The sequence below is a fragment of the Phasianus colchicus genome, chromosome 3 (genome assembly GCF_987193195.1).
Source record: "Phasianus colchicus chromosome 3, bPhaCol1.hap1.1, whole genome shotgun sequence".
NCBI classification, from domain to species: domain Eukaryota; kingdom Metazoa; phylum Chordata; class Aves; order Galliformes; family Phasianidae; genus Phasianus; species Phasianus colchicus.
In genome coordinates this window covers 94,775,886-94,801,029 of record NC_143438.1, presented here as the reverse complement: position 1 = coordinate 94,801,029, position 25,144 = coordinate 94,775,886, and the positions used below count along the sequence as shown (strand labels likewise).

Genomic DNA, 25,144 nt, shown 5'->3' with positions numbered 1-25,144 from the left:
CTGCCCGGGATCGGGGCGCGTTTAATACCTTTCCCTTCCCCGCCCCCGCGGATGACACAGCCGGCCCAACCCCGCACCTTCGGCACGCGGGCGGCACTCCCCAAACCCCCCTCCGCCCCCCCCCTCCCCAAACACATCGGGGTCCGGTTGCGGCTCAGCGCCGCCCTGCGCCCTTCGGGAGGACCGGCAGGGGGGTCGGGGGGACCCTGAAAGCTCAACGTGAGCCCAACCCCGTTCACTTAACCCCAGCCTTGACCCCGATCCTAATCCCGGCCCTAAACAGCTAACCCCAACCCTAACCCTAAACCCAACCTCAGTCCTAAACCCAAACCCAACCCCGACCCTAAATCCAACCTCAACCCTGACCCTAACCCTGACCCACAACCTCAAACTTAATCCCAACCCTAACCCCAACCTCTACCCTAACCTCAACCGAACCCCAACCCCAATCCTGAGCCTAATCCCAACCTTAAACCTGACCACCAACCCCAATCCCAACCCCAAACCCATCACCAACCCCAAACCCAACCTAACCCTGACCCCAACCCTAACACTAACCTCATCCCCAGCCCCAACCCTCACCACCAAAGCCATCCCCAACCCCAACCTTCACCCCAATCCTAACCCCAATCCCAATCTTCACCCCAATCCTAACCCCAACCCCAACACTAACCCCAATCCTAACGCCAACCCCAACCCCTAACCCAATCCCAACTCCAACCCCAAACTCAACCCCACTCCAACCCCAACCCCTACCCTAACCCTGACCACAACCCCAACCCTGACCACCAAACCCAACCCCAACCCTAACCCTGACAACTAACCCCATCCCCAATCCCAACCCCAAACCCAATCCCACCCCAACCCCAACCCTAACCCTGACAACTAACCCCATCCGCAATCCCAACCCTGACCACCAAACCCAACCCCAACCCTAACCCTGACAACTAACCCCATCCGCAATCCCAACCCCAACCCCAATCCCACCCCAACCCCAACCCTAACCCTGACAACCAACCCCATCCCCAACCCCAAACCCCAGCCCCAACCCCAAACCCCAACCCCAACCTTAACTCCAATCCTAACCCCCAACCCTGAAACCAACCCTGACCCCCAACCCCAAACCCCAACCCCAACCTTAACTCCAATCCTAACTCCCAACCCCAACCCCAACCCTGACCACCAATCCCATCCTCAACCCCAACCCTGACCCCAACCCAACCCCAACCCCATCCGTGGACAGTGCTGCCTGTGGTGGAGGTGATATCGGGTTCTGTGTGCCCTCCCCCCCCCCCCCCCCCCCCCCAGTCCCATCAGCCTCCCCCCCACCCCCCATCCCTGCAGCTCTCCCCCCACCCCAGAAGCTCCGCACATCCCGGCGCGGTCCCCTTCCTGTCCCACCTCCCCCCCACCCCGCCACTCTGCGGTGCCCACTCTGTGCCGAATCCTCGCTCCCGGCCCCCCCGAGGCCGAGCAGCGTTTAGGAAGGGACCCCCATCCGCAGCGCCGTGCCCCCAGCCCGGCCCCCGGCCGTGCCCTACCTGGAGGTGCCCCGGACCGGGACCCCCCAGCCGGGTCGTGTCGGCACCCTGAGCCGCCGCTTCGCCTCTGGGCTGCGGGCGCTTCGGGAGCCCCCGGGCGATGCGGGTCGCCGTGCGGGGAGGGGGGGAAGCGCTGCGTTTGGGCGCAATGTTTGTGGTGCGTGGGAGTTGTGTTGTCTGGAGGGATGCCCGTATCCAAGGCAGAGATGAGCCAGTGGTGTGGCACTGAGTGGCGCAACACGGCACGGCATGGCTTGGCACTGCATGGCATTGCATGGCATGGCATGGCACGGCACTGCATGGCATTGCATGGCATGGCATTGCATGGCATGGCACAGCACAGCACTGCAATGTGCTGCACAGCATGGCATGGCACGGCACAGTGCATCATGGCACGGCACAGCACTGCACAGTGCAGCACAACATGGCACTAAGCAGCATGGCACAGCACAGCATGGCACTGCACTGTGCAGCAGAGCACAGCACGAACAGCACTGTGCAGCACAGCACAGCATGGCAAGGCACAGCACACAGCACGGCACGGCATGGCACAACACAGTCTGGCACGGCATGGCACAGCATGTCATAGCATAGAAAGGCACAGCAAGGCACAGCATGGCACAGCATGGCATGACACAGCACGGCACAGCACAGCATAGCATGGCATGGCATGGCATGGAAAAGCACAGCAAGGCACAGCAAGGCACAGCACGGCATGGCACGGCATGGTACAGCATGGCACAACATGGCATGGCATGGAAAGGCACAGCACAACATAGCGTGGCACGGCATGGCATGGAAAGGCACAGCAAGGCACGGCATGGCACAGCCCATCATGGCATGGAAAGGCACAGAAAGGCATGGCACAGCATGACACGGCATGGTACATGGTACAGCATGGCACAGCACAGCATGGCACAGAAAGGCACAGCAAGGCACAGCATGGCACAGCACAGCATGGTACAGGAGGGCATGACACGGCACGGCGCAGCACAGCATAGCATGGCATGGAAAGGCACAGCAAGGCACAGCATGGCAAGGCACACCATGGCATAGCATGGTACAGCACGGAAAGGTACAGCAAGGCACGGCATGGCACGGAACGGCACGGAACGGCACGGCACAGAAGACCCGACTGCAGTGCGGGCAGTGCGATGGGACTTGGGGCTGCTCTGCCCCTCTGAGCCGCTGCCTCCGCCCCACGGGCAGCCCGAGGAGGGGGGAGGAGGGGAAAATGGGGCAGAGCGGTGGGGTCACGCGTGCACGTGGGGGGCACAGAGCGGCGCGGGGACCCCCCGGGTTTTGCGTCCCGGTGCGGGCGGTGCGGGGCGGGTTCCATTTCCACGGCGCAGGAATGCGCTGCGCAATTCGCACCGGCGGCCGCAGCCCACGCCGGGCGTGGTGGGCGCTGCGCCCCACGGAGAGCGGGGAGGTCCGGACCCCCCGCCGCTGCGGCACCGGCGCTTCTCGGTGCCGTCCAATGCGGAGCGATGAGAGCGGAGGCGGCTTAAGGGACGACAGCGTTGCGATGGGGTCGGGATCAACGGGGCTGGGAGGGGGGCACCGCAACCGCCCCAAAGCCCGCGGGTTGGGCGCAGCACCGCGCAGCGCTGCACGGGGGGACCGAGAGTCGCCCCACGACACCGGGAGGCGGCACGGGGCCGCGCTGCAGCCACACGGGGGCACGGACCCCAAACGTGCGGTGCCACCTTGGGCTACGGCCGGAGGACTCTGATCCACCTCTGCATCCTCCCCCCCCTTCCTGCAATCCCCGTCCCAACTGCAACCAGCTGCAGAACTGTGGGGCGTCCTGTGGGGACAAGGAATGGCACCGGGGGAAAGGATATGGGGAGTGGGGTGGGATGGGGTGAGGATGGGATGGGGATCGGGATAGGGATGGGGATGGTGATGGGGATGGGATGGGGATGGGGATGGGGATGGGGATGGGATGGGATGGGGATGGGATGGGATGGGATGGGATGGGATGGGATGGGATGGGATGGGATGGGATGGGATGGGATGGGATGGGGATGGAGATGGGATGGGGATGGAGATGGGATGGGATGGGATGGGATGGGATGGGATGGGATGGGATGGGATGGGATGGGGATGGGATGGGGATGGGAATGGAATGATGACACGGCCTGTCCCAACACTGCAGTGTGGGCGTTGGCTGCAGCTCCCACTCAGCCCCCACCCCGGCACAGCAGGAATGGCAGCGCCGCGTTCCTGGCTGAGGAGTTGACGCGGCTCAGCGCCCAACGGTACTCGGTGCCAATTGTGGCCGGCGCCGCGTCTGTGCCGGTGGCACCGGGTTGGCAGTGAGCCCAGCAGCAAACACAGACAGACAGACAGACAGCACGGCACGCCCTTGGTTGCGTATAGAAAAAGACCTCTACTCTTTATTGTGGCTGTGGGGCTGCGCCCCACCGGGGTTACATTCAGCTCTACTGCTGTCCGGTTAGCGGGGAGCGGTGAACATGCGGGGACCCCCAGCCCGGGTGGGACGGGGGGGGTGGGCAGCTGAGTGCCGAGGGGTCGGGGATAGCACCAGAATTGGGGCTCCGAGCCCGAGAGGGGACCCCGCGCCCACCGGGAGCGGATGGACGGAACCGCCCCTGGCCGAAGCCGAACACGTCCGGGGGTTCCCAGCGGAGCGCAGCGCTGCGGCGGCACCGGGATGGGGGCACCGGGAGCCGGGGGAGCTCAGGCGGCCGCGCGCTGCCGCGGAGGGAAGGTTGTGGGGTTGCACACACTTGGGCGGTTCCGGACGAACAGCGCAGCCCTCACCGAGGGGCTCCCGCTTTGGGGGTCGCGGCGCGGTGCCGGAGGGTCCCGCGGCGTCACCGTTCTCCGGCCCCGGGACGAGCGGCTGCCGGGAGGACGGTCCTGAGTGGGGGCAGCCGAGGGTGGGCGGCGGGGGTCAGCGGCACGGGCTGCGGCGCTCCGGGGGGGACCCGTCGGGCGGCTCTGGAAGGAACGGCGGGGATGAGCGAAGCCCTCCGGCGGAGCGGAGCGGCCCCCAACCCCCCCGCCCCGCGGCGCTCACCCGGGGGGGCCGCGTCGGGGCTCTCCTCGGCCGCGGAGAAGCGCAGCTCCGCGCCGTCGGGCGGCAGCGATCCGCGGGTGCGCGGGCAGCGGTCACCGGAACGCGTCCTTCGCTGTACCGACTGCGGGAAGGAGAGGGTCAGCTTCGGGTGGGGGATGAGGGGGGTGCGGGGCGATCCCGGCCGTACCTTCCTGGCCAGGGGGCTGCTGGGGGCCGAGGCGCTGCTGTAGAGGCTGAGGCTGGAATTGGAGCGGCTAGGGGACAGCGCTTTGGAGGAAGGGGCCGATTGGATCCCCGAGCATTTGGCGGCGGCCCCGAAGGCGTCGGGACTCAGATACTTCTCGTTGATCTTCACGTTGGTCCGCCCCTTCACTGAGGGCGAGAAGCGGTGAGGGGAGTCGGGGGGTCCCGGCTGCGGAGAGTGGAGGAGTGGGAGGGGGAGGGGGGGGAGGAGACGGTCCCGGCCGGCGCCCACCTCGGCACGGATCGTTCTTCACCAGGAATTCGTCCAGCGCGATCCAACCGCCCCCGACGCGCACCATCAGGGTGCTGCGCAGGATGCGAACCATCCGCAGCTGCTGCGACTCCCCGAACTGCGGGGACGGCCGCGTCAGCGCTGCGGGGCACCGTGGGGTGCAACACAGGTCGGCGTGCCCAGCAGTGCCCGGCACCAGGGATGGAAGTGCCGGTGTGCCCAACACCAGGGATGGCGATATCAGGGTGCCCAGCATTGGGGATGGCAGTGTCAGGGTGCTCAACACCAGGGATGGCACTGTCGGGGTGCCCAGCACTGGGGATTTCAGTGTCAGGGTGCCCAGCACTGGGGATGGCAATGTCAGGGTGCCATCAGAGCCTGGCAATGGGGGTGGCAGTGCTGGGGTGCCCAGCATTGGGGATGGCAATGTCAGGGTGCTCAACACCAGGGATGGCAATGTCGGGGTGGCCAGCATTGGGGATTTCAGTGCCAGGGTGCCCAGCATTGGAGATGGCAGTGTCAGGGTGCTCAACACCAGGGATGGTAATGTCGGGGTGCCCAGCATTGGGGATTTCAGTGCCAGGGTGCCCAGCATTGGGGATGGTGATGTCAGGGTGCCCATCAGAGCCTAGCAATGGGGGTGGCATTGCCAGGGTACCCAGCATTGGGGATGGTGATGTCAGGGTGCCCAACATCAGGGATGGCAATGTCAGGGTGCCCAGCATTGGGAATGGCAGTGTCAGGGTGCCCAACACCAGGGATGGCAATGTCGGGGTGCCCAGCACTGGGGATTTCAGCGTCAGGGTGCCCAGCGCTGCTGATGGTGATGCTGGGGTACTCAGCATTGGGGATGGCGATGTCAGGGTGCCCAGTGGTGCCCATTATTGAGGATTTTGGTCTCCCAGTGCCCATTACTGGGAATTTCAGTATCTGGTGCCCATTACTGGGGCTTTCAGTGCTCGGTGCCCATTATTGGGGATCTTGGTCTCCCAGTGCCCGTTATTGAGGGTTTTTGTCTCCCAGTGTCTATTACTGGAGATTTCAGTGCCCGTGGCCCATTATTGGGGTTTTGTGCCCATTATTGGGGATTTGGGTGCCCATTATTGGGGTTTTGGTGCCCATTATCGGGGTTTTGGTGCCCATTATTGGGGTTTTGGTGCCCATTATTGGGGATTTGGGTGCCCGCTATTGGGGTTTTGGTGCCCATTATCAGGGTTTTGGTGCCTGGTGCCCCACACGATGTGCCCCACAGAGGCTCCCAGCCATGGTTGGCACTCACGCGGTATCGGTTGGCACTGATCTGCTCCACCTGGAATCGCTTGGCACAGTTGCATTGGGCCACCTGCCTGTTCACCTGGGGGTCCCCAACAGGGTCAGACCCACAGTGCAGCCCTGCTGCGACCCACAGATGCTCCCCAGTGCACCCCACAGATGTTTCCTGCTGCACCCCACAGCTGCTCCCCTCTGCACCCCACAACTGCTCCCTGCTGTACCCCACAACTGCTCCTTGCTGCATCCACAACTGCTCCCCTCTGCACCCACAGCTTCTCCTTGTTGCACCCCAGAGCTTCTCCCTGCTGCACCCCACAGCTGCTCCCTGCTGCACCCACAGCTGCTCCTTGCTGCACCCCACAACTGCTGCCTGCTGCACCCAACTTCTCCCCACTGTACCCCACATCTGCTCTTTGCTGCACCCACAGCTTCTCCCTACTGCACCCACAGCTGCTCTCTGCTGCACCCATAGCTGCTCTCTGCTGCACCCCACAACTGCTCCTTGCTGCACCCCACAGCTGCTCCCCTCTGCACCCGCAGCTGCTCCCCGCACCTCAGCCTGGATGCGATCTGCGTCGGCGCCGCGGCGCTGCGGGTCGCGGTTGGGGTGCAGGGCGCTGACGAACTCGCAGTAATCGATGAAGCCGTCGCCGTTCGTGTCGAAGATGTTCGCAACTGCTGTCATCTCCAGTGTGTTGGTGGGGAACTCTGCGTGGGGTGGGGGCACCAATGGGATGGGGCACCAATGGGGATGGGGCACCAGTGGGGATGGGGCAACAATGGGGATGGATGGGACACCCAAAGGGGACAGATGGGATACCATTGGGATGGGGCACCAAGGGGGATGGATGGGGCACCAATGGGGATGGGGCACCAAATGGGGATGGGGCAGCAAGGGGGACAGGGCACCCAATGGGGATAGGTCATACAGTGGGGATGGGGAACCCAATGGGGATGGAACACCAATAGGAATGGGGCACCAAGGGGGATGGGGCAGCAATGGGGATGGGGCAGCAAGGGGGACAGGGCACCCAATGGGGACAGGTCACACAATAGGGATGGGGCACCAATAGGGATGGATGGGACACCAATTGGGATGGGGCAACAATGGGGATGGATGGGACACCAATGGGGATGGGGCAGCAAGGGGGACGGGGCACCAAATGGGGACAGGTCACACAGTGGGAATGGGGAACCCAATGGGGATGGGACACCAATGGGGATGGGGCAACAATGGGGATGGATGGGACACCAATGGGGATGGGGCACCAAGGGGGACGGGGCACCAATGGGGATTGGACACCCAAAGGGGATGGATGGGGCAGCAATGGGGATAGGGCAGCAATGGGGATGGGCAGCAAGGGTACGGGGCACCCAATGGGGACAAGGCACCAATCGGGATGGAACATCCAAAGGGGATGGATGGGACACCAATGGGGATGGGACACCAATGGGGAGGGGGCACACAATGGGGATGGGGCAGCAATGGGGATGGGGCACCAATGGGGATGAGGCACCAATGGGGATGGATGGGACACCAATGGGGATGGGGCACCAAAAGGAAATGGGGCACCAAGGGGGATGGGGCACCAATGGGGATTGGCACCCAAAGGGGATGGATGGGGCACAGATGGGGATGGGGCAGCAATGGAGACAGATGGGTAACCCAATGGGGATGGGGCACCAATGGGGATGGGGCACCCAATGGGGATGGGGCACAATGGGGACAGATGGGTAACCCAATGGGGATGGGACACCAATGGGAATGGGGCATCAGTGGGGATGGATGGGACACCAATGGGGATGGGGCACCAAATGGAGATGGGGCACCAAGGGGGATGGGCACCAATGGGGATTGGACACCCAAAGGGGATGGATGGGGCACCAATGGGGATGGGGCACAATGGGGACAGATGGGTAACCCAATGGGGATGGGACACCAATGGGGATGGGGCACCAATGGAGATGGATGAGTAACCCAACGGAGACGGGTCACACAATGGGGACAGGATACCCAATAGGGACAGGACACCCAATGGGGACGTGGCACCCAATGGGGACGTGGCACCCAATGCGCCCCTCCACTTCCCAGCCCCCCTTCCATGGGACCCCCACCCCGTTTCGCCCCCCGCCCCGCTCTCACTGGAGCTGAGCAGGCTGTCCATGAACTCCCTGAGGCTGATGCGCCCGTCCTGGTCGCGGTCGATGCTGCGGAACACGTCGAGCACGCGGGATTTCATCTGTGAGATCCACTGCAGGAAGCGCTGCCGCCACTGCCCGAAGTCAAAGTGGGAGAACTCCTCCAGCTGGGGGCACAGAGGGCAATTCATGCGGGGGGGAGAGCAATGAGCCCCTCCTCTGTGCCCTCAGCCCACGGGGGTGGGTTTGTGTGCGGGACCCCCACCACTGCATGGCAATGGGGCACAGAATGGCCATGCATAGGATCACAGGATGGTTGGGTTGGAAGCGACCCCAAGGATGACGAAGCTCCAACCTCCCTGCTGCATGCAGGGCCACCAACCTTCACATTTCACAGCAGCCCAGGCTGCCCAGGGCCCCATCCAACCTGGCCTCCAACACCTCAGGGATGGACGGGGCATCCACAGCCTCTCTGGGCAGCTGTTCCAGCACCTCACCGCTCTCACAGCAAACAACTTCCCCCTCACATCCAACTGAAATCTGCCCTCCCTCAGCTTCAAACCATTCCTTTGTCCTGTTGTTATCTACTCTTGTAAAGACTTCAAGGCACGCTGGGTGCAGCGCTGCCATCCTCCCTGCACAGCACTGAACAACAACCAGCAAACACAGCACAGCACTGCACAGCACTGAGCACAACCAGCAAACAAACAGCACAGCACAGCACACTGCACAGCACACACAGCACTGCATACAACATGCACTGCACACAGCGCATAACACACAGCACATAACACGTAACACACAGCACATAACACGTAACACACAGCACATAACACGTAACACACAGCACGTGACACACAACACACTGCACACACAGCACACCACACATAACACACAGCACACCCAGCACCCAGCACACACAGCATGCACTGCACAGCACCACAGCACATAGAGCACCCAGCATGCACTGCACAGCACACAGCATACAGCACACAAAGCATGCACTGCACAGCACCCAGCACCCAGCATGCACAGCACACAGCACGCACTGCACAACACACAGCACACAGCATGCACAGCACAGCACATACAGCACACACAGCACGCACTGCACAGCACACAGCACCCAATACCCAGTTCCTAGCACGCACGGCAAACAGCACGCAATTGCACAGTACAAAGCACACAGCACCCAGCACCCACAGCACCCACAGCACCCACAGCACACAGCACGCACAGCACACAGCATGCACTGCACAGCAAACAGCATACAGCACACACAGCATGCACTGCACAGCACACAGCACCCAGCACACCCAGCACGCACTGCACAGCACACAGCATACAGCACACAAAGCATGCACTGCACAGCACCCAGCACCCAGCACCCAGCATGCACAGCACAGAGCACGACGCACTGCACAGCACACACTGCACCCAGCATGCACAGCACTCAGCACACAGCACACATTGCACAGCACACAGCATGCACAGCACTCAGCACTCAGCACACAGCACACAGCACGTGCTGCACAGCACACAGCACCCAGTATGCACAGCACCCAGCACACACTCCACAGCAAACAGCATACAGCACACAGCATACAACATACACACACAGCATGCACTGCATAGCACACAGCACACAGCACACTCAGCACACACTGCACATCACACCCAGCACACAGCATGCACAGCACACAGCACACACTGCACAGCACACCCAGCACCCAGCATGCACTGGACAGCACACAGCACCCAGCAGGCACAGGACACAGCACGCACTGCACAGCACACACAGCACCCAGCATACACAGCACCCAGCACCCAGCACACAGCACGCACTGCACAGCACCCAGCACCCAGCATGCACAGCACTCACAGCACCCAGCATACACAGCACCCAGCACACAGCATGCACTGCACAGCACACAGCATACAGCACACCCAGCACGCACTGCACAGCACCCAGCACCCCCAGCACCCAGCATGCACAGCACCCAGCATGCACTCCACAGCACACAGCATACAGCACCCAGCATGCACTGCACAGCACATGGAGCACATAGCATGCACTGCACAGCACACATAGCATGCACTGCACAGCACACACAGCACCCAGCATGCACAGCACTCAGCACCCAGCACACACTGCACAGCACCCAGCACACACTGCACAGCACATACAGCACACAGCATGCACAGCACAACACACAGCATACAGCACACACAGCATGCACTGCACAGCACACAGCACCCGCAGCACGCACTCCACAGCACACCCAGCACCCAGCATACACAGCACACAGCACGTGCAGCACAACACCCAGCAAACACTGCACAGCACCCAGCACCCAGCACATACAGCACGCACTGCATGCACAGCACCCAGCACACAGCATGCACAGCACACAGCATGCACTGCACAGCACACAGCACCCAACACCCAGCACCCAGCACACATACTGCATGCACTGCACAGCACACAGCACAAACAGCATGCACTGCACAGCACCCAGCACCCAGCACCCAGCATGCACAGCACCCAGCACGCACTGCACAGCATGCACAGCACCCAGCATGCACAGCACTCAGCACACAGAACGCACTGCACAGCACCACAGCACCCAGCACGCATGGCACACTGCAGGCTGCAGCCGTACCTCCTGCAGGCGCTGCATTGCCGTCTCCAGGCGGTACTGCCGCTGCAATGCTGACAGCCACAGCTGCTGCCAGCGCTGCAGGAGCTGCGACACCACAGGAGGAGGCGGCTCTGCCGCAACCAGCGGCGCTGCGGGCTGCAGGGCGGCTTTGGGGCTGCTGCGGCGTCCTGCGGGGGGACAGGATGTGGGGTCATGTTATAGGGTCATGGGGAGGGTATGGGGTCATGCTATACGGACACAGGAGGGCATGGGGTCAGGTTATAGGGACACAGGAGGGTATGGGGTCATGTTATAGGGACACAGGGAAGGTATGGGGTCATGTTATAGGGACACAGGAGGGTATGGGGTCATGTTATAGGGACACAGGGAGGGTATGGGGTCATGTTACTGGGACAAAGGAAGGGTATGGGGTCATGTTATAGGGACACATGAGGGTATGGGGTCATGTTATAGGGACACAGGAGGGTATGGGGTCATGCTATAGGGACACAGGAGGGTATGGGGTTAGGTTATAGGGACACAGGAGGGTATGGAGTCACGTTATAGGGACACAGGAGGGTATGGGGTCATGCTATAGGGACACAGGAGGGTATGGGGTCAGGTTATAGGGACACAGGAGGGTATGGAGTCACGTTATAGGGACACAGGAGGGTATGGGGTCACGTTATAGGGACACAGTGAGGGCATGGGATCACATTATAGGGACACAGTGAGGGCAGTGCTGTTTATGGGGTCACCCCGTGGGCTGCATGCATTATTTACGTGCAGCCCCCCTCCTTGTGGTGGCTGCGCTCAGCTCCACGCTCAGTTTCTCCCTGCAGCCTTTGGTCGCCTTGTCCACATCGTCCTGTTTGCGGTTCAGCTCCTCCATGAACTCCTGCAGCACAGCATTACTGCTCAGCCTCCCCCCATAAAACCCCCATCCCCTGCACTCCTGCAACACAGCACTGCTGCTCAGCCCCCACCTCAAATAACCCCATGACAACCCCACGCACTCCTGCAGCAAAGCATTGCTGTTAACCTTCCCCCAAATAAACCCTACCCCACGAATTCCTGCAGCACAGCACTGCTGCTCAGCCCCCACCCCAAATACCCCCCACCCCATGCACTCCTGCAGCACAGCATTACTGCTCTGCCTCCCCCTAAATACCCCGCACCCCATGCACTCCTGCAGCATAGCACTGCTGCTCAGCCACCCCCCCAAATAACCCCATGACACCCCATGCACTCCTGCATCACAGCATTACTGCTCCCCCCCCACAGACCCCTGCCCCACAAAGTCCTGCAGCACAGCATTGCTGCTCAGACCCCCCTACACCCCCACCCCATGCACTCTTGCAGCACAGCATTACTGCTCAGCCCCTCCCAAACATCCCCACCTCATGCATTCCTGCAGCACAGCACTGCTGCTCACCCCCCACCCCAAATAACCCCATGACAACCCCATGCACTCTTGCAGCACAGCACTGCTGCTCAGCCCCCACCCCAATTACCCCCACCCCATGCACTCTTGCAGCACAGAATTGCTGCTCTGCCCCCCCCATAGACCTCAACCCCATGCACTCCTGCCGCACAGCACTGCTGCTCAGCCCCCACCCCAATTACCCCCACTCCATGCACTCTTGCAGCACAGAATTGCTGCTCTGCCCCCCCATTGACCCCCACCCCATGCACTCCTGCAGCACAGCACTGTTGCTCAGCCCCCACCCCAATTACCCCCACCCCATGCACTCTTGCTGCACAGAATTGCTGCTCTGCCCCCCCATAGACCTCAACCCCATGCACTCCTGCAGCACAGCACTGCTGCTCAGCCCCCACCCCAAATAACCCCATGACAACCACACGCACTCCTGCAGCACAGCACTGCTGTTAACCTTCCCCCAAATAACGCCTACCCCATGAATTCCTGCAGCATAGCACTGCTACTCAGCCCCCACCCCAAATAACCCCCACCCCTTTCACTCTACAGAACAGCATTACTGCTCAGCCCCCCCCATAGACCCCACAGCATGCACTCCTGCAGCACAGCACTGCTGCTCAGCCCCCACCCCAATTACCCCCACCCCATGCACTCTTGCAGCACAGAATTGCTGCTCTGCCCCCCCATTGACCCCCACCCCATGCACTCCTGCAGCACAGCACTGCTGCTCAGCCCCCACCCCAATTACCCCCACCCCATGCACTCCTGCAGCACAGCACTGCTGCCCAGCCCCCACCCCAATTACCCCCACCCCATGCACTCTTGCAGCACAGAATTGCTGCTCTGCCCCCCCATTGACCCCCACCCCATGCACTCTTGCAGCACAGCACTGCTGCTCTGCCCCCCCCCCCCCCCCCAGACCTCAGCCCCATGCACTCCTGCAGCACAGCACTGCTGATCGGCCCCACCCCAAATAACCCCCTGACACCCCACACACTCCTGCAGCACAGCACTGCTGCTCCTCCCCGCCCCCCCGTTGCCCCCCGCACCGCATGCTGCCTGCTGAGCTCCCGCAGCAGCTGGCTGCACTCGGGCAGCGGCTCCCCGTCCCGTTCGCTCAGCGCCTCCTCGGCCGCCGCCATCCACAGCTGCAGCCGCTGCAGCTCCTCCCGCTCTGCCTCCAGCCGGCTCTGCTGCGCCTGCAGCCGCTGCTCCTGCTGCTGCAAACAGCTCTGCACCTGCGGCACCGCAGCAGGGTCATGGGAGAACCGGGCTGACGGACAGAACCGGGCTGACGAACAGAACCGGGGTGATGGGCAGAACCGGGGTAATGGACAGAAACCAGGGTGATGGGCGAAAACAGGGGTGATGGATGAAACAGAACTGGGCTGATGCACAGAACCGGGGTGACGGACAGAACCGGGGTGATGGGCCAAACAGAACCGGGCTGATGGGCAGAATCGGGGTGATGGACAGAACTGGGCTGATGGGCAGAAGCAGGGTGACGGGCAGAACCAGGGTGATGGAACAAACAGAATCTGGCTGAGGGACAGAACTGGGCATGATGGACAGAACCAGGCTGATGAACAGAACCGGAGTGATGGGGTGAACTGGGGTGATGGGTCAAACAGAACCGGGTAGAACCAGTGTGATGGATAGAACTGGGGTGACGGACAGAACCGAAGTGATGCACAAAACCAGGCTGATGGGCAGAACCAGGGTGATTCACAGAAGCAGGCTGATGGACAGAACTGGGCTGATGGACCAAACCAGGGTGATGGGCAGAACTGGGCTGATGGACAGAACCAGGGTGATGGACAGAACTGGGCTGATGGGCAGAACTGGGTTGATGGACAGAACTGAGCTGAGGGACAGAACCAAGGCGATTCACAGAACAGGGCTGATGGGCAGAACCGGGTTGATGGACAGAATTGGGCTGATGCACAGAACCGGGCTGCTGCACAGAACTGGGCAGCAGTTGCAGCATAGGCTGCATGGGGGGGAGCTGCTGCCCTACAGAACGCAGGGACAGAGAGGTGCTACAGGAGCTGCCCCATAGGGGTGCACCCCACAGCTCTGCCCCACGTGTTGCTGCAGCCGATGCATCGCTGCCCCACTGGGCGGCACTGAGGGGTGTTTGGGGTGGGGTGGCAGCCCCCGATTTCTGCTCCCCACCGGCACCACACGGATCAGGGCTGGGCAGAACCGACCCATATGGGGTGCTGTGAACACAGAGAGCCCCTGGAGAGGGTGGGGGGCTCTGGGCAGCACTGCCCCGTGGGGCCGCTCCGGAATGGAGCCCGAATGCTTCTCCTTCCTTATGGGGTCTGGATAGGATTTGGGTGCCACATGCACCACGGTGGGAGCGGGTGAGGGGGGGTCGGGGGGCTGCAGGAAGGGCACCCACCTCCTGGAAGCGGCTCTTGGCCACGGTGAGCCACGATTTGATGGTGATGACGGAGTCAGGGTGGCACATGGAGAGGATCTCCTCCCCCAGAGAGGTGATGCATTCCAGCTCCAACTGCTGGCACTGCAGCGACTGCAGCAGCTCCTGCGGGAGTGCACGGGATGAGGGGGTGGGGAGGGGGGGGGTGGTCCCATGGAGGACCCCATAGAGGACCCCATAGAGGACCCCATAGAGGGCCCCATAGAGGGTCCCACAAAGGTCCCCATAGCCTCACAGTCTGGATTTGGTGGGACCCACAGCAGGGGAGTGATGCAGCCCCACACTCTGGCAATAGGGCCGGCAGTGGGATCGGCAATGGGATCGGCAATGCACCGTGTACCGTGCAACCCCATGGCCAGAAGGGGGATGTGCTGGAGGTGGGGGGGCAGTGGCATGCAGCTGCAGCTGGCACTGAGCTGGTGCTGGTTCTGGCACTGAGCTGCAGCTGGCGCTGACCCTGCAGTTGGCTCTGGCTCTGACCTGCAGCTGACACTGAGCTGCAGCTGATGCTAACCTGCAGCTGGCTCTTGCACTGTGCTGCAGCTGGCACTGCCCTGCAGCTGGCTCTGCAATGGACCTGCAGTTGGTCCTGGCACTGAGCTGCAGCTGATGCTGGCACTGCCCCTGCAGTTGGCACTGAGCTGCAGTTGGCACCGAGCTGCAGTTGGTGCTGGTACTGCCATGCAGCTGGCACTGCTCTGCAGCTGTTTCTAACAAACACTGCTCTGCAGCTGGCTCTATTGGCACTGCCCTGCAGCTGATGCTGGCACTGCCCTGCAGCTGGCTCTATCAGCATGCCCTGCACCTGGCACTGACCTGCAGCTAGCTCTATCAGCACTACCCTGCAGCTGGCTCTTGCTGGCACTGCCTTGCAGCTGGCACTGCCCTGCAGTTGATGCTGGCACTGCCCTTCAGCTGGCACCGACGAGCAGCTGATGCTGGCACTGCCCTGCAGCTGGCACCGACCTGCAGCTGATACTGGCACTGCCTTGCAGCTGGCACTGACCTGCAGCTGGCACTGACCTGCAGCTGTTTCTAACAAACACTGCCCTGTAGCTGGTTCTATTGGCACTGCCCTTCTGCTGGCACTGCTCTGCAGTTGGCTCTAACACTGCCTTGCAACTGTCTCTATGGGCACTGCCCTGCAGCTGGCACTGAGCTGCAGCCGATGCTGGTACTGCCCTGCAGCTGGTTCTATCAGCACTGCCCTGCAGCTGGCACTGACCTGCAGCTGCTGCTGGCCCTCCTGCACGGCGCGCTCCTCCTCGGGGCAGACGCCGTATTTGAGGCTTTTCTCCGACTCCGAGAGGCGCCCCAGGAAGGAATGCACCAAAGTGTGGAACTCCTCCGCCTGCCACACAGCCAGGGAGCACTCAGAACCCAGCCCGTAACACACAGCCCCACAACCCATAACACACAGCCCCATAACACACCGCCCCACAACCCATAACACACAGCCCCAGAACACACAGCCCCACAACCCATAACACACAGCCCATAACACACAGCCCCACAACCCATAACACACAGCCCCATAACACATAGCCCCACAACCCATAACACACAGCCCCACAACCCATAATACACAACCCATAACACACAGCCCCATCCCCCATTCCTACTTCCCCGTTTTCCTGCATCCCCCATTCCTGCATCCCCCATTCCTACATCCCCCAATCCTGCATCCCCCATTGCAGCATCCCATCCTCGCGGCCGCCATTCCCGCAGCCCCAACTCCGTAACCAATTCCTGCAGCTCCCTTCCTGCATCTCTCAGCCCTGCATCCCCCCATTCCTGCAGCCCCATCCCCACACCCCCACCGCTCAAATCCCGCATCCCCATTCCTGCATCCCCCATTCCTTCCCCACCTGCCGCAGCGCAGCCTCCAGCCTCCCCTGCTTGCACACAGACATCCTGCACACCGCGTCCCACCGCACGCTCAGCTCCTCCATCTGCAGCTGCAGCCACTGCGCATCCACACCGCCGCCTCCGCCGCCGCCGCCGCTGCTGCTGCGCGTCAGCTCCCGCACGGAGCGCTTCAGCATCTTCATGCAGCTGGCGCGCTTCCCCAGCTCCTTCTGGAACACCTGGGGGGGAGCGGGGCTGCTGGGGGGCTGGGTGCTCTGTGGGTGCTGGGGTCTGGGTGCTCTGTGGGTGCTGGGAGTCTGGGTGCTCTGTGGGTGCTGGGGGTCAGGGTGCCCTGTGGGTGATGGGGGGCTGGGTGCTCTGTGGGTGCTGGGGGTCAGGGTGATCTATGGGTGTTGGGGGCCAGGGTGCTCTGTGGGTGCTGGTGGGGTCAAGTGCACTATGGGTGCCGGGGGTCAGCGTGCCCTATAGGTGCTGGGGGTCAGGGTGCCCTGTGGGTGCTGGGGGGCTGGGTGCTCTGTGGGTGCTGGGGGTCAGGGTGTTCTGTGGGTGCTGGGGGTCAGGGTGCTCTATGGGTGCTGAAGTTCAGGGTGCTCTATGGGTGCTGAGGTTCAGGGTGCCCTACGGGTGCTGGAGGGTCAGGGTGACCTGTAAGTGCTGGGTTTCAGGTGCTCTATGGGTACTGGGGGTCAGGGTGTTCTGTGGGTGCTGGGGGGGTCAGGGTGATCTATAAGTGCTGGGGGTCAGGTGCTCTATGGGTGCTGGGGGTCAGGGTGATCTGTGGGTATTGGGGGTCAGGGTGCCCTATGGGTGCTTGGTAGTCCCTGTGCCCAAAGGACAGGGGATTTGGGTACACTGGACAGCCTGCAGTTGTCCTCTAGGGACACTCAGCTATGTGTGCACCCAGATGCATGCCCACTCCCATAGAAGCCCCCCACCCACACACATGCCCACCCCCATCGAATCTCACGTCCATGAACACCCATCCCATAGAAACCCACCCAGAATGGATGTCACCCCCCATTGACGCCCACCCCCATGAACACCTATCCCCATTTCCCCCCCCCCAACAGTCAACCACCCCCCTCACTCTGCACCTCATGGACTCCCCCCCCACCTTATGTTTGTCCATCAGGTTGCTGACGAGGTCCCTGTCCCCGCCCACGGGCGCCTCGTCGCAGAGCTGCGGCTCCATGCGGTACAACCAGTCCAGCAGCGCCTGCAGCGCGTCTGACAGCCGCCCGGAGAACAGCAGGTTCTGCTCCAATGCATGCTGTCTGCAGGGAGCGGCTGCTGCCCTCAGTGAACGGCTGGGGGGGGGCTGGATGCACCCCCAGGGCTCAGAGCCCATCCACATCCCCATCCCCATTCCATCCCCATCCCATCCCATCTCCATCTCCATCTCCATCTCCATCTCCATCTCCATCCCCATCCCATCTCATCTCATCCCATCCCATTCCCATCCCCATCCCATTGCACCTCATTCCCATCCCCATCTCCATTCTCATCCCATCCCACCCCCATCCCATCTCGTTCCATCCCATCCCATCTCCATCTCCATCCCCATCCCATCGCACCTCATTCCCATCCCCATCTCCATTCTCATCCCATCCCATCCCATCTAATCCCCTCCTCATCCCCATCCCCATCCCCAGCCCCACCACCATCCCATCCCATCCCCATCCCCATCCCCATCACCATCCCACCTCATCCCCATCCCATTCCCATCCCCATCTCCATTCTCATCCCATCCCCATCCCATTCCATCGCATCCCATCCCCATCCCCATCACCGTCCCACCTCATCCCCATCCCATTCCCATTCCCATTCCCATCCCATCCCATCCCATTCCCATTCCCATTCCCATCCCCATCCCCATCCCCATCCCCATCCCACCCCACCCCCACCTCTCAGCACTGTGGCTGCACAGCTCCTCCCATCTCGCTTTCATTTCCTGCAGCATTTCCTGCAGCTGCTGCATGTCCTCGTGCTGCAGCTCGCTGTCCAGCAACGCCCGCCCGCAGCGCAGCGCCGCGTCCAGCAGGGGGCGCTTGGAGCGGAGCGTGCGCTGGAACAGCTGTGGGGCCGGGGGGGGGGAGGTCAGCAGCACCGCCTGCCCCAAATCGCCCCGCATCCCAAACCCCCCACCTCCCTACATCCCCCATAACCACCCCCGATCCCCGCCCCCATTTCCCCACACGCCCCCAAAAACCCCACACTTACTTCCCCCATCCCCCCCACATCTCCCTGCTCACCCCCAGACCCCCTCACACTCCCCCGCATCTCCAACCCCCCTCCCCTTCTCCAAACTCCCCCACCTCCCTACATCCCCCACAACCCCACCACAGCCCCCCCTGAGCCCCCCACTCCCCTATTTCTCCACACACCCCAAAAAAAACCCAACACCACCCGCCCCCACCGCATCCCCCATGACCCCCACATCTCCCTGCACCCCTGCATCCCAAACACCCCCACCTTCCTACATCTCCCACAACCCCCCAAACTCCACTAACCCCCCCACCCCCCCATTTCCCCACACACCCCCAAAAGAAACCCCACACCGCCCACCCCCCCCTGCATCCCCAATCTCCCCCACCCCCCCTGCACCTCCCACACCCCCCCACATCTCCAACCCGCCTCCCCTTCTCCAACCCCCCCACCTCCCTACATATCCCACAACCACCTCCCACCCCCCCATTTCCCCACACACCCCCCAAAATACTCCACCCCCCCCAAATCCCCAATCTCCCCCACATCTCCCTGTATCCCCCAGACCCCACCTCCCCCCCACATTTCCGACCCCCCTCCCCCCATTGCTGACCTTGTGCTCCTCCAGGCTGCGCTTCGTCTCCTCCCTGCTGCCCCCAATGCAGCCCTGCGGCTCCTGCAGCCTCAGCTCCGCGTCCTGCAGAAACTGCAGCAGCTGCCGCCGCGCCTCCCAGAACTGCAGCACGACGGGGGGATCAGCACCAAAACAGCAGCAGAACAGCAGAACAGCAGCAGAACAGCACCAGAGCAGCAATGGAACAAGCAGGACAGCAACAGAACAGCAACAGAACAGCAGCAGGACAGCAGTGGGACAGCAGCAGAGCAGCAACAGAACAGCAGTGGGACAGCACCAAAACAGCAGCAGAACAACAGCGGAACAGCAGCAGAAGAGCAGCAGTGGAGCAGCAAAAGAGCAGCAGTGGAACAGCAGCAGAGCAGCAGAAGAACAGCAGCAGAGCAGCAGCGGGACAGCAGCAGAAGAGCAGCAGTGGAACAACAGTGGAACAACAGTGGAACAGCAGAACAGCAGCAGAACAGCAGCGGAACAGTAGAAGAACAGCAGTGGAACAGCAGGAGGACAGCAGCAGAGCAGCAGCAGAAGAACAGCAGAACAGCAGGAGGACAGCAGCAGAGCAGCAGCAGAAGAACAGCAGAACAGCAGGAGGACAGCAGCAGAGCAGCAGCAGAAGAACAGCAGAACAGCAGGAGGACAGCAGCAGAGCAGCAGCAGAGCAGCAGGAGAACAGCAGCAGAGCAGCAGCAGAGCAGCAGTGGCACAGCAGAAGAACAGCAGTGGAACAGTGGGAGAACAGCAGCAGAACAGCGAGAGAACAGCACCAAATCAACACCGAATCACCCCACAAATCACCATTAAACCACCCCTAACCCCATCCCCCCCCCTCACCCTGAACCCCCCTCACCCTCCCAAACCCCTCTATCCCCCTCCGTGCCCCCCCACCCCCCTCCCCGTCACCCCCCCCAGCCCCCAGCCCTGCCTTCCCCCTTCCTTCCCCACATCCCCATTCCCCCCTGCCCCACCCCCCCTCACTCCCCCCACCCCCCATCCCTGCCTCCCACCCACCCCCTCACCCCCATCCTCCCCATTCTCCCCCCACCCCCACCCCCCCTCCTCTCACCCCCATTCCCCCCATCCCCCCCAAATCCCCCATCCCACCCCCACCCCCTTACCCCCCCTCCCCCCCCATCCGCCCCCCACCCCCATCCCTGCCTCCCCCTCACCCCCCCCACCCCCCCACAGCCCCACCCCCCTGAACCCCCCTCCCCCCCAAATCCCCCCCCCCCGCACCTCCTCGCAGCGCCTCCGCCCGCCCCGCAGCTGCTCTGCCCTTCGCTCCATGCCGTCCCGCAGCGCCCTCAGCCGCTCGCCGCCGTCCCGCACGGCCGCGCTCTGCCCGCCCGCCCCGTCCCGCCGCCGGCTCAGCCCCTCCAGCCGCAGCGCCGCCGCCTCCAGGCCGCCCAGCTGAGCGCGGCGGGCAGCCGCCTCGTCCTGCAGCGTCTGCGCACGGGGGGAGCGTGGATGTGGGGCGCGGGTGTGGGGCGGGGATAGAGGGCACGGCTATGGGGCACGGATGGAGGGCACGGCTATGGGGCGCGGATAGAGGGCACGGCTATGGGGCGCGGATGGAGGGCAGGGATACGGGGCACGGATAGAGGGCAGGGGTATGGGGCGCGGATGGAGGGCACGGCTATGGGGCACGGATGGAGGGCAGGGATACGGGGCACGGATAGAGGGCAGGGGTATGGGGCGCGGATAGAGGGATGGGTATGGGGTGTGGATAGAGGGCACGGCTATGGGGCACAGGTATGGGGCACAGGTATAGGGCACGGCTATGGGGCACGGCTATGGGGTGTGGTTACAGGGCACAGGTGTGGGGCACAGACAGAGGGCACGGGTATGGGGCACGGATATAGGGATGGATATGGGGTGTGGATAGAGGGCATGGCTATGGGACACAGGTATGGGGCACAGGTATAGGGCACGGGTATGGGGTGTGGAGGTATGGGGCATGGGTATGGGGCGCGGATAGAGGGCACGGCTATGGGGCACAGATGGAGGGCAGGGATACAGGGCACGGATGGAGGGCACGGCTATGGGGCATGGATAGAGGGCATGGCTATGGGGCGCGGATAGAGGGCAGGGGTATGGGGCGTGGATAGAGGGCACGGCTATGGGGCACGGATGGAGGGCACGGCTATGGGGCGCGGATGGAGGGCACGGCTATGGGGCGCGGATGGAGGGCACGGCTATGGGGCGCAGATAGAGGGCAGGGATACGGGGCACGTATAGAGGGCAGGGGTATGGGGCGTGGATAGAGGGATGGGTATGGGGTGTGGATAGAGGGGACGGCTATGGGGCACAGGTATGGGGCACAGGTATAGGGCATGGGTATGGGGCATGGAGGGTATGGGGCATGGGTATGGGGCGCGGATAGAGGGCACGACTATGGGGCACAGACAGAGGGCATGGGTATGGGGTACAGATATAGGGCACGGATATGGGGGTCGGATAGAGGGCACGGCTATGGGGCGCGGATAGAGGGCACGGCTATGGGGCACGGCTATGGGGTGTGGTTATAGGGCACAGGTGTGGGGCACAGACAGAGTGCACGGGTATGGGGCGCGGATATAGGGATGGATATGGGGTGTGGATAGAGGGCACGGCTATGGGGCACAGGTATGGGGCACAGGTATAGGGCACGGGTATGGGGTGTGGAGGTATGGGGCATGGGTATGGGGCACAGATATGAGGCACGGGTATGGGATGTGAGTATAGGGCACGGGTATGGGGTGTGGGTATAGGGCACAGGTATGGGGCACAGATATATGGCACAGGTATGGGGCATGGGTATGGGGTGTGGATATAGGGCATGGATATGGGGCACAGGTATGGGGTGTGGGTATAGGGCACGGGTATGGGGCACAGATAGAGGACATGGGTATGGGGCACAGATAGAGGGCATGGAGATGATGGGGCATGGAGGTTATGGGGCAGAGAGATCATTGGGCACAGAGGTTATGAGGAACAGAGATTATGGGGCAGAGATTATGGGGCACAGAGATTATGGGGCACGGAGATTATGGGGCACGGAGATTATGGGGCACGGAGATTATGGGGCATGGAAGGCTCAGGATGGCACGCAGATGGGGCATGGAGATTATGGGGCACAGAGATTATATGGCACGGAGATTATGGGGCAAAACCCCACAGCCCTACAACCCTACAGCCCCACAACCCCGCAACCTTACAGCCCCACAACCCCACAAACCTACAGCCCCACAACCCTTCAGCCCCACAACCCCACAGCCCCACAACCCGATAGTCCTACAGCCCTAAAACCCCACAACCCCACTACCCTACAGCCCTACAGCCCCACAGTCCCACAAACCCACAACCCTACAGCCCCACAACCCCACACCCCACAACCCTACAGCACTACAGCCCCACAGCCCCACAACCCTACAGCCCCACAATCCCACAGCCCTACAGCCTTTATAGCCCCACAAACCCTACAGCCCCACAACCCCAAAGCCCTACAGCCCCACATACCCACAACCCCACAACCCTACAGGCCTACAGCCCCACAACCCTACAGCCCCACAACCCCACAGCCCTACAGCCCCACAGCCGTACAGCCCCACAGCCGTACAGCCCCAAAGCCCCACAACCCTACAGCCCCACAACTCCACAACGCTACAGGCCTACAGCCCAACAACCCTACAGCCCCACAACCCCACAGCCCCACAACCCCACAGCCCCACAACCCAAAAGCCCCACAACCCAAAAGCCCCACAGCTCCCAGCCCCACAACCCTACAGCCCTACTGCCCTCAGCCCCACAGCCCCACAGCTCCCACTCTCCAGCCTCCAGCCCCAAAGTTCCCATCCCACAACCCCACACCCCCACAGCTCCCAACCCCGCAACCCCACAGCTCTCAGCCCCACGACTCTCAGCCCCACAGCCTCCAGCCCCACATCTCCCACTCTCCAGCCTCCAGCCCCACATTTCCCATCCCACAACCCCCAACCCCACAAACCCCAGCTTCCCCCCTCCCCCCTCCCTCGGCTGCATCCCCTCCATGCCTGCAGCTGCAGGATCTGCTGGTCGACGCGCTCCACGCGGATGCAGGATGCAGTGGAGCCGCTCAGCAGCCGCTCCGTGCGCTGCAGCCAATGCTGCAATTCCTGCACCGCGCCGTGCAGCTCCGTGCTGAGCGACAGCGCCTCCGACAGCCGCTGCTGCAGTGGGGGGAATGGAGAGTGGGGCTGGGATGGGAACAGCCCCACAGATCCCAGCCCCACAGATCCCAGCCCCATAGATCCAACCCCACAGCCCCACAGATCCCAGCCCCACAGATCCCAGCCCCACAGATCCATCCCCACAGCCCCACAGATCCCAACCCCACAGCCCCACAGATCCCAGCCCCATAGATTCCAGCCCCACATATCCCAGCCCCACAGATCCCAGCCCCACAGCCCCATAGACCCCAGCCCCATAGATCCATCCCCACAGCCCCATAGACCCCAGCCCCATATATCCATCCCCACAGCCCCACAGATCCCAGCCCCATAGATCCCACCCCCACAGCTGCCAGCCCCACAGATCCATAGCCCCATAGATCCCACCCCGCAGCCTCATAGAACTCCAACCCCACAGCCCCATAGATCCACAGGCCCACAGATCCCGTACCCACTTCCCATACCCACAGTTCCACAGCCCCACAGACCTGCAGCTGAGAGACCTACAGATCCACAGCTCACATCCCATCCCATCCCATCCACCCCCTGTATCCCCCCATCCCATCCCATCGCATCCCATCCCACCCCATCCCATCCCATCCCACCCCATCCCACCCCATCCCATCCCCACCCATCCCCATTCCATCCCCTCCCATCCCATCTAATCCCATCACCCTTCCACTCCAATCCCACCCCATCCCACCCCATCCCATCCCACCCCATCCCACCCCACCCCATCCCATCCCACCCCATCCCACCCCATCCCATCCCACCCCATCCCATTCCAACTCATTCCCGCCCCCATCCCACCCCCATCCCATCCAATCCCATCACCCTTCCACTCCCATCCCATCCCACCCCACCCCATCCCATCCCATCCCATCCCATCCCCACAGATCCCAGATCTCAGCCCCCCAGCCCCCAGCCCCACACCTTCCTCTCCTGCGCCTCCTCCTGCACGCTCTCCCACTTGTGCTCCAGCAGACGCAGGCGATGCTCGGTGCTGCAGGGCTGCGCTGCGGGGCTGCAGCTCTGCAACTCCTGCAGCCGCTCCCGAATGCTGTGGTACAAAGCGAGCTTCGAATCCAGCGCCCTGCAGAGCTCCTGCAAGGCAGCAATGCAGCAATGCAGCAATGCATGAGTGCAGCGCTAATAGCGGGTGGGGTGTGGGATGGGGTGGGATGGGATGGGGATGGGGATGGGGATGGAGATGGGATGGGATGGGATGGGATGGGATGGGGATGGGA

At 62.6% G+C, this 25,144-nt stretch overlaps 2 protein-coding genes across 2 annotated transcripts in view; both read right to left on the bottom strand.

Annotated features, from left to right (window-relative positions):
• EPPK1 (epiplakin 1) overlaps positions 1-1,792 on the bottom strand; it is a 28,268-nt gene extending 26,476 nt beyond the window's left edge. Inside the window, exons 1-2 of the mRNA XM_090138307.1 lie at positions 1,542-1,792; positions 78-172 (exon numbers count right to left, since the gene is read on the bottom strand). Coding sequence (XP_089994433.1) covers positions 78-172; positions 1,542-1,792 — 346 coding nt within the window. The remainder of the gene's footprint in view (positions 1-77; positions 173-1,541) is intronic.
• A 2,127-nt stretch (positions 1,793-3,919) lies between these two features.
• Positions 3,920-25,144, bottom strand: part of LOC149918796 (microtubule-actin cross-linking factor 1, isoforms 6/7-like) — a 39,801-nt gene continuing 18,576 nt past the window's right edge. The window contains 19 exon segments of the mRNA XM_090138306.1: positions 3,920-4,511; positions 4,591-4,711; positions 4,778-4,962; positions 5,066-5,183; positions 6,345-6,419; positions 6,891-7,045; positions 8,481-8,643; positions 11,140-11,328; positions 11,837-12,016; positions 13,609-13,797; positions 14,967-15,110; positions 16,231-16,356; positions 16,874-17,092; positions 17,989-18,148; positions 18,779-18,948; positions 19,693-19,815; positions 20,947-21,156; positions 23,742-23,897; positions 24,831-25,001. Coding sequence (XP_089994432.1) covers positions 4,465-4,511; positions 4,591-4,711; positions 4,778-4,962; positions 5,066-5,183; positions 6,345-6,419; positions 6,891-7,045; positions 8,481-8,643; positions 11,140-11,328; positions 11,837-12,016; positions 13,609-13,797; positions 14,967-15,110; positions 16,231-16,356; positions 16,874-17,092; positions 17,989-18,148; positions 18,779-18,948; positions 19,693-19,815; positions 20,947-21,156; positions 23,742-23,897; positions 24,831-25,001 — 2,901 coding nt within the window. The 3' untranslated portion in view covers positions 3,920-4,464.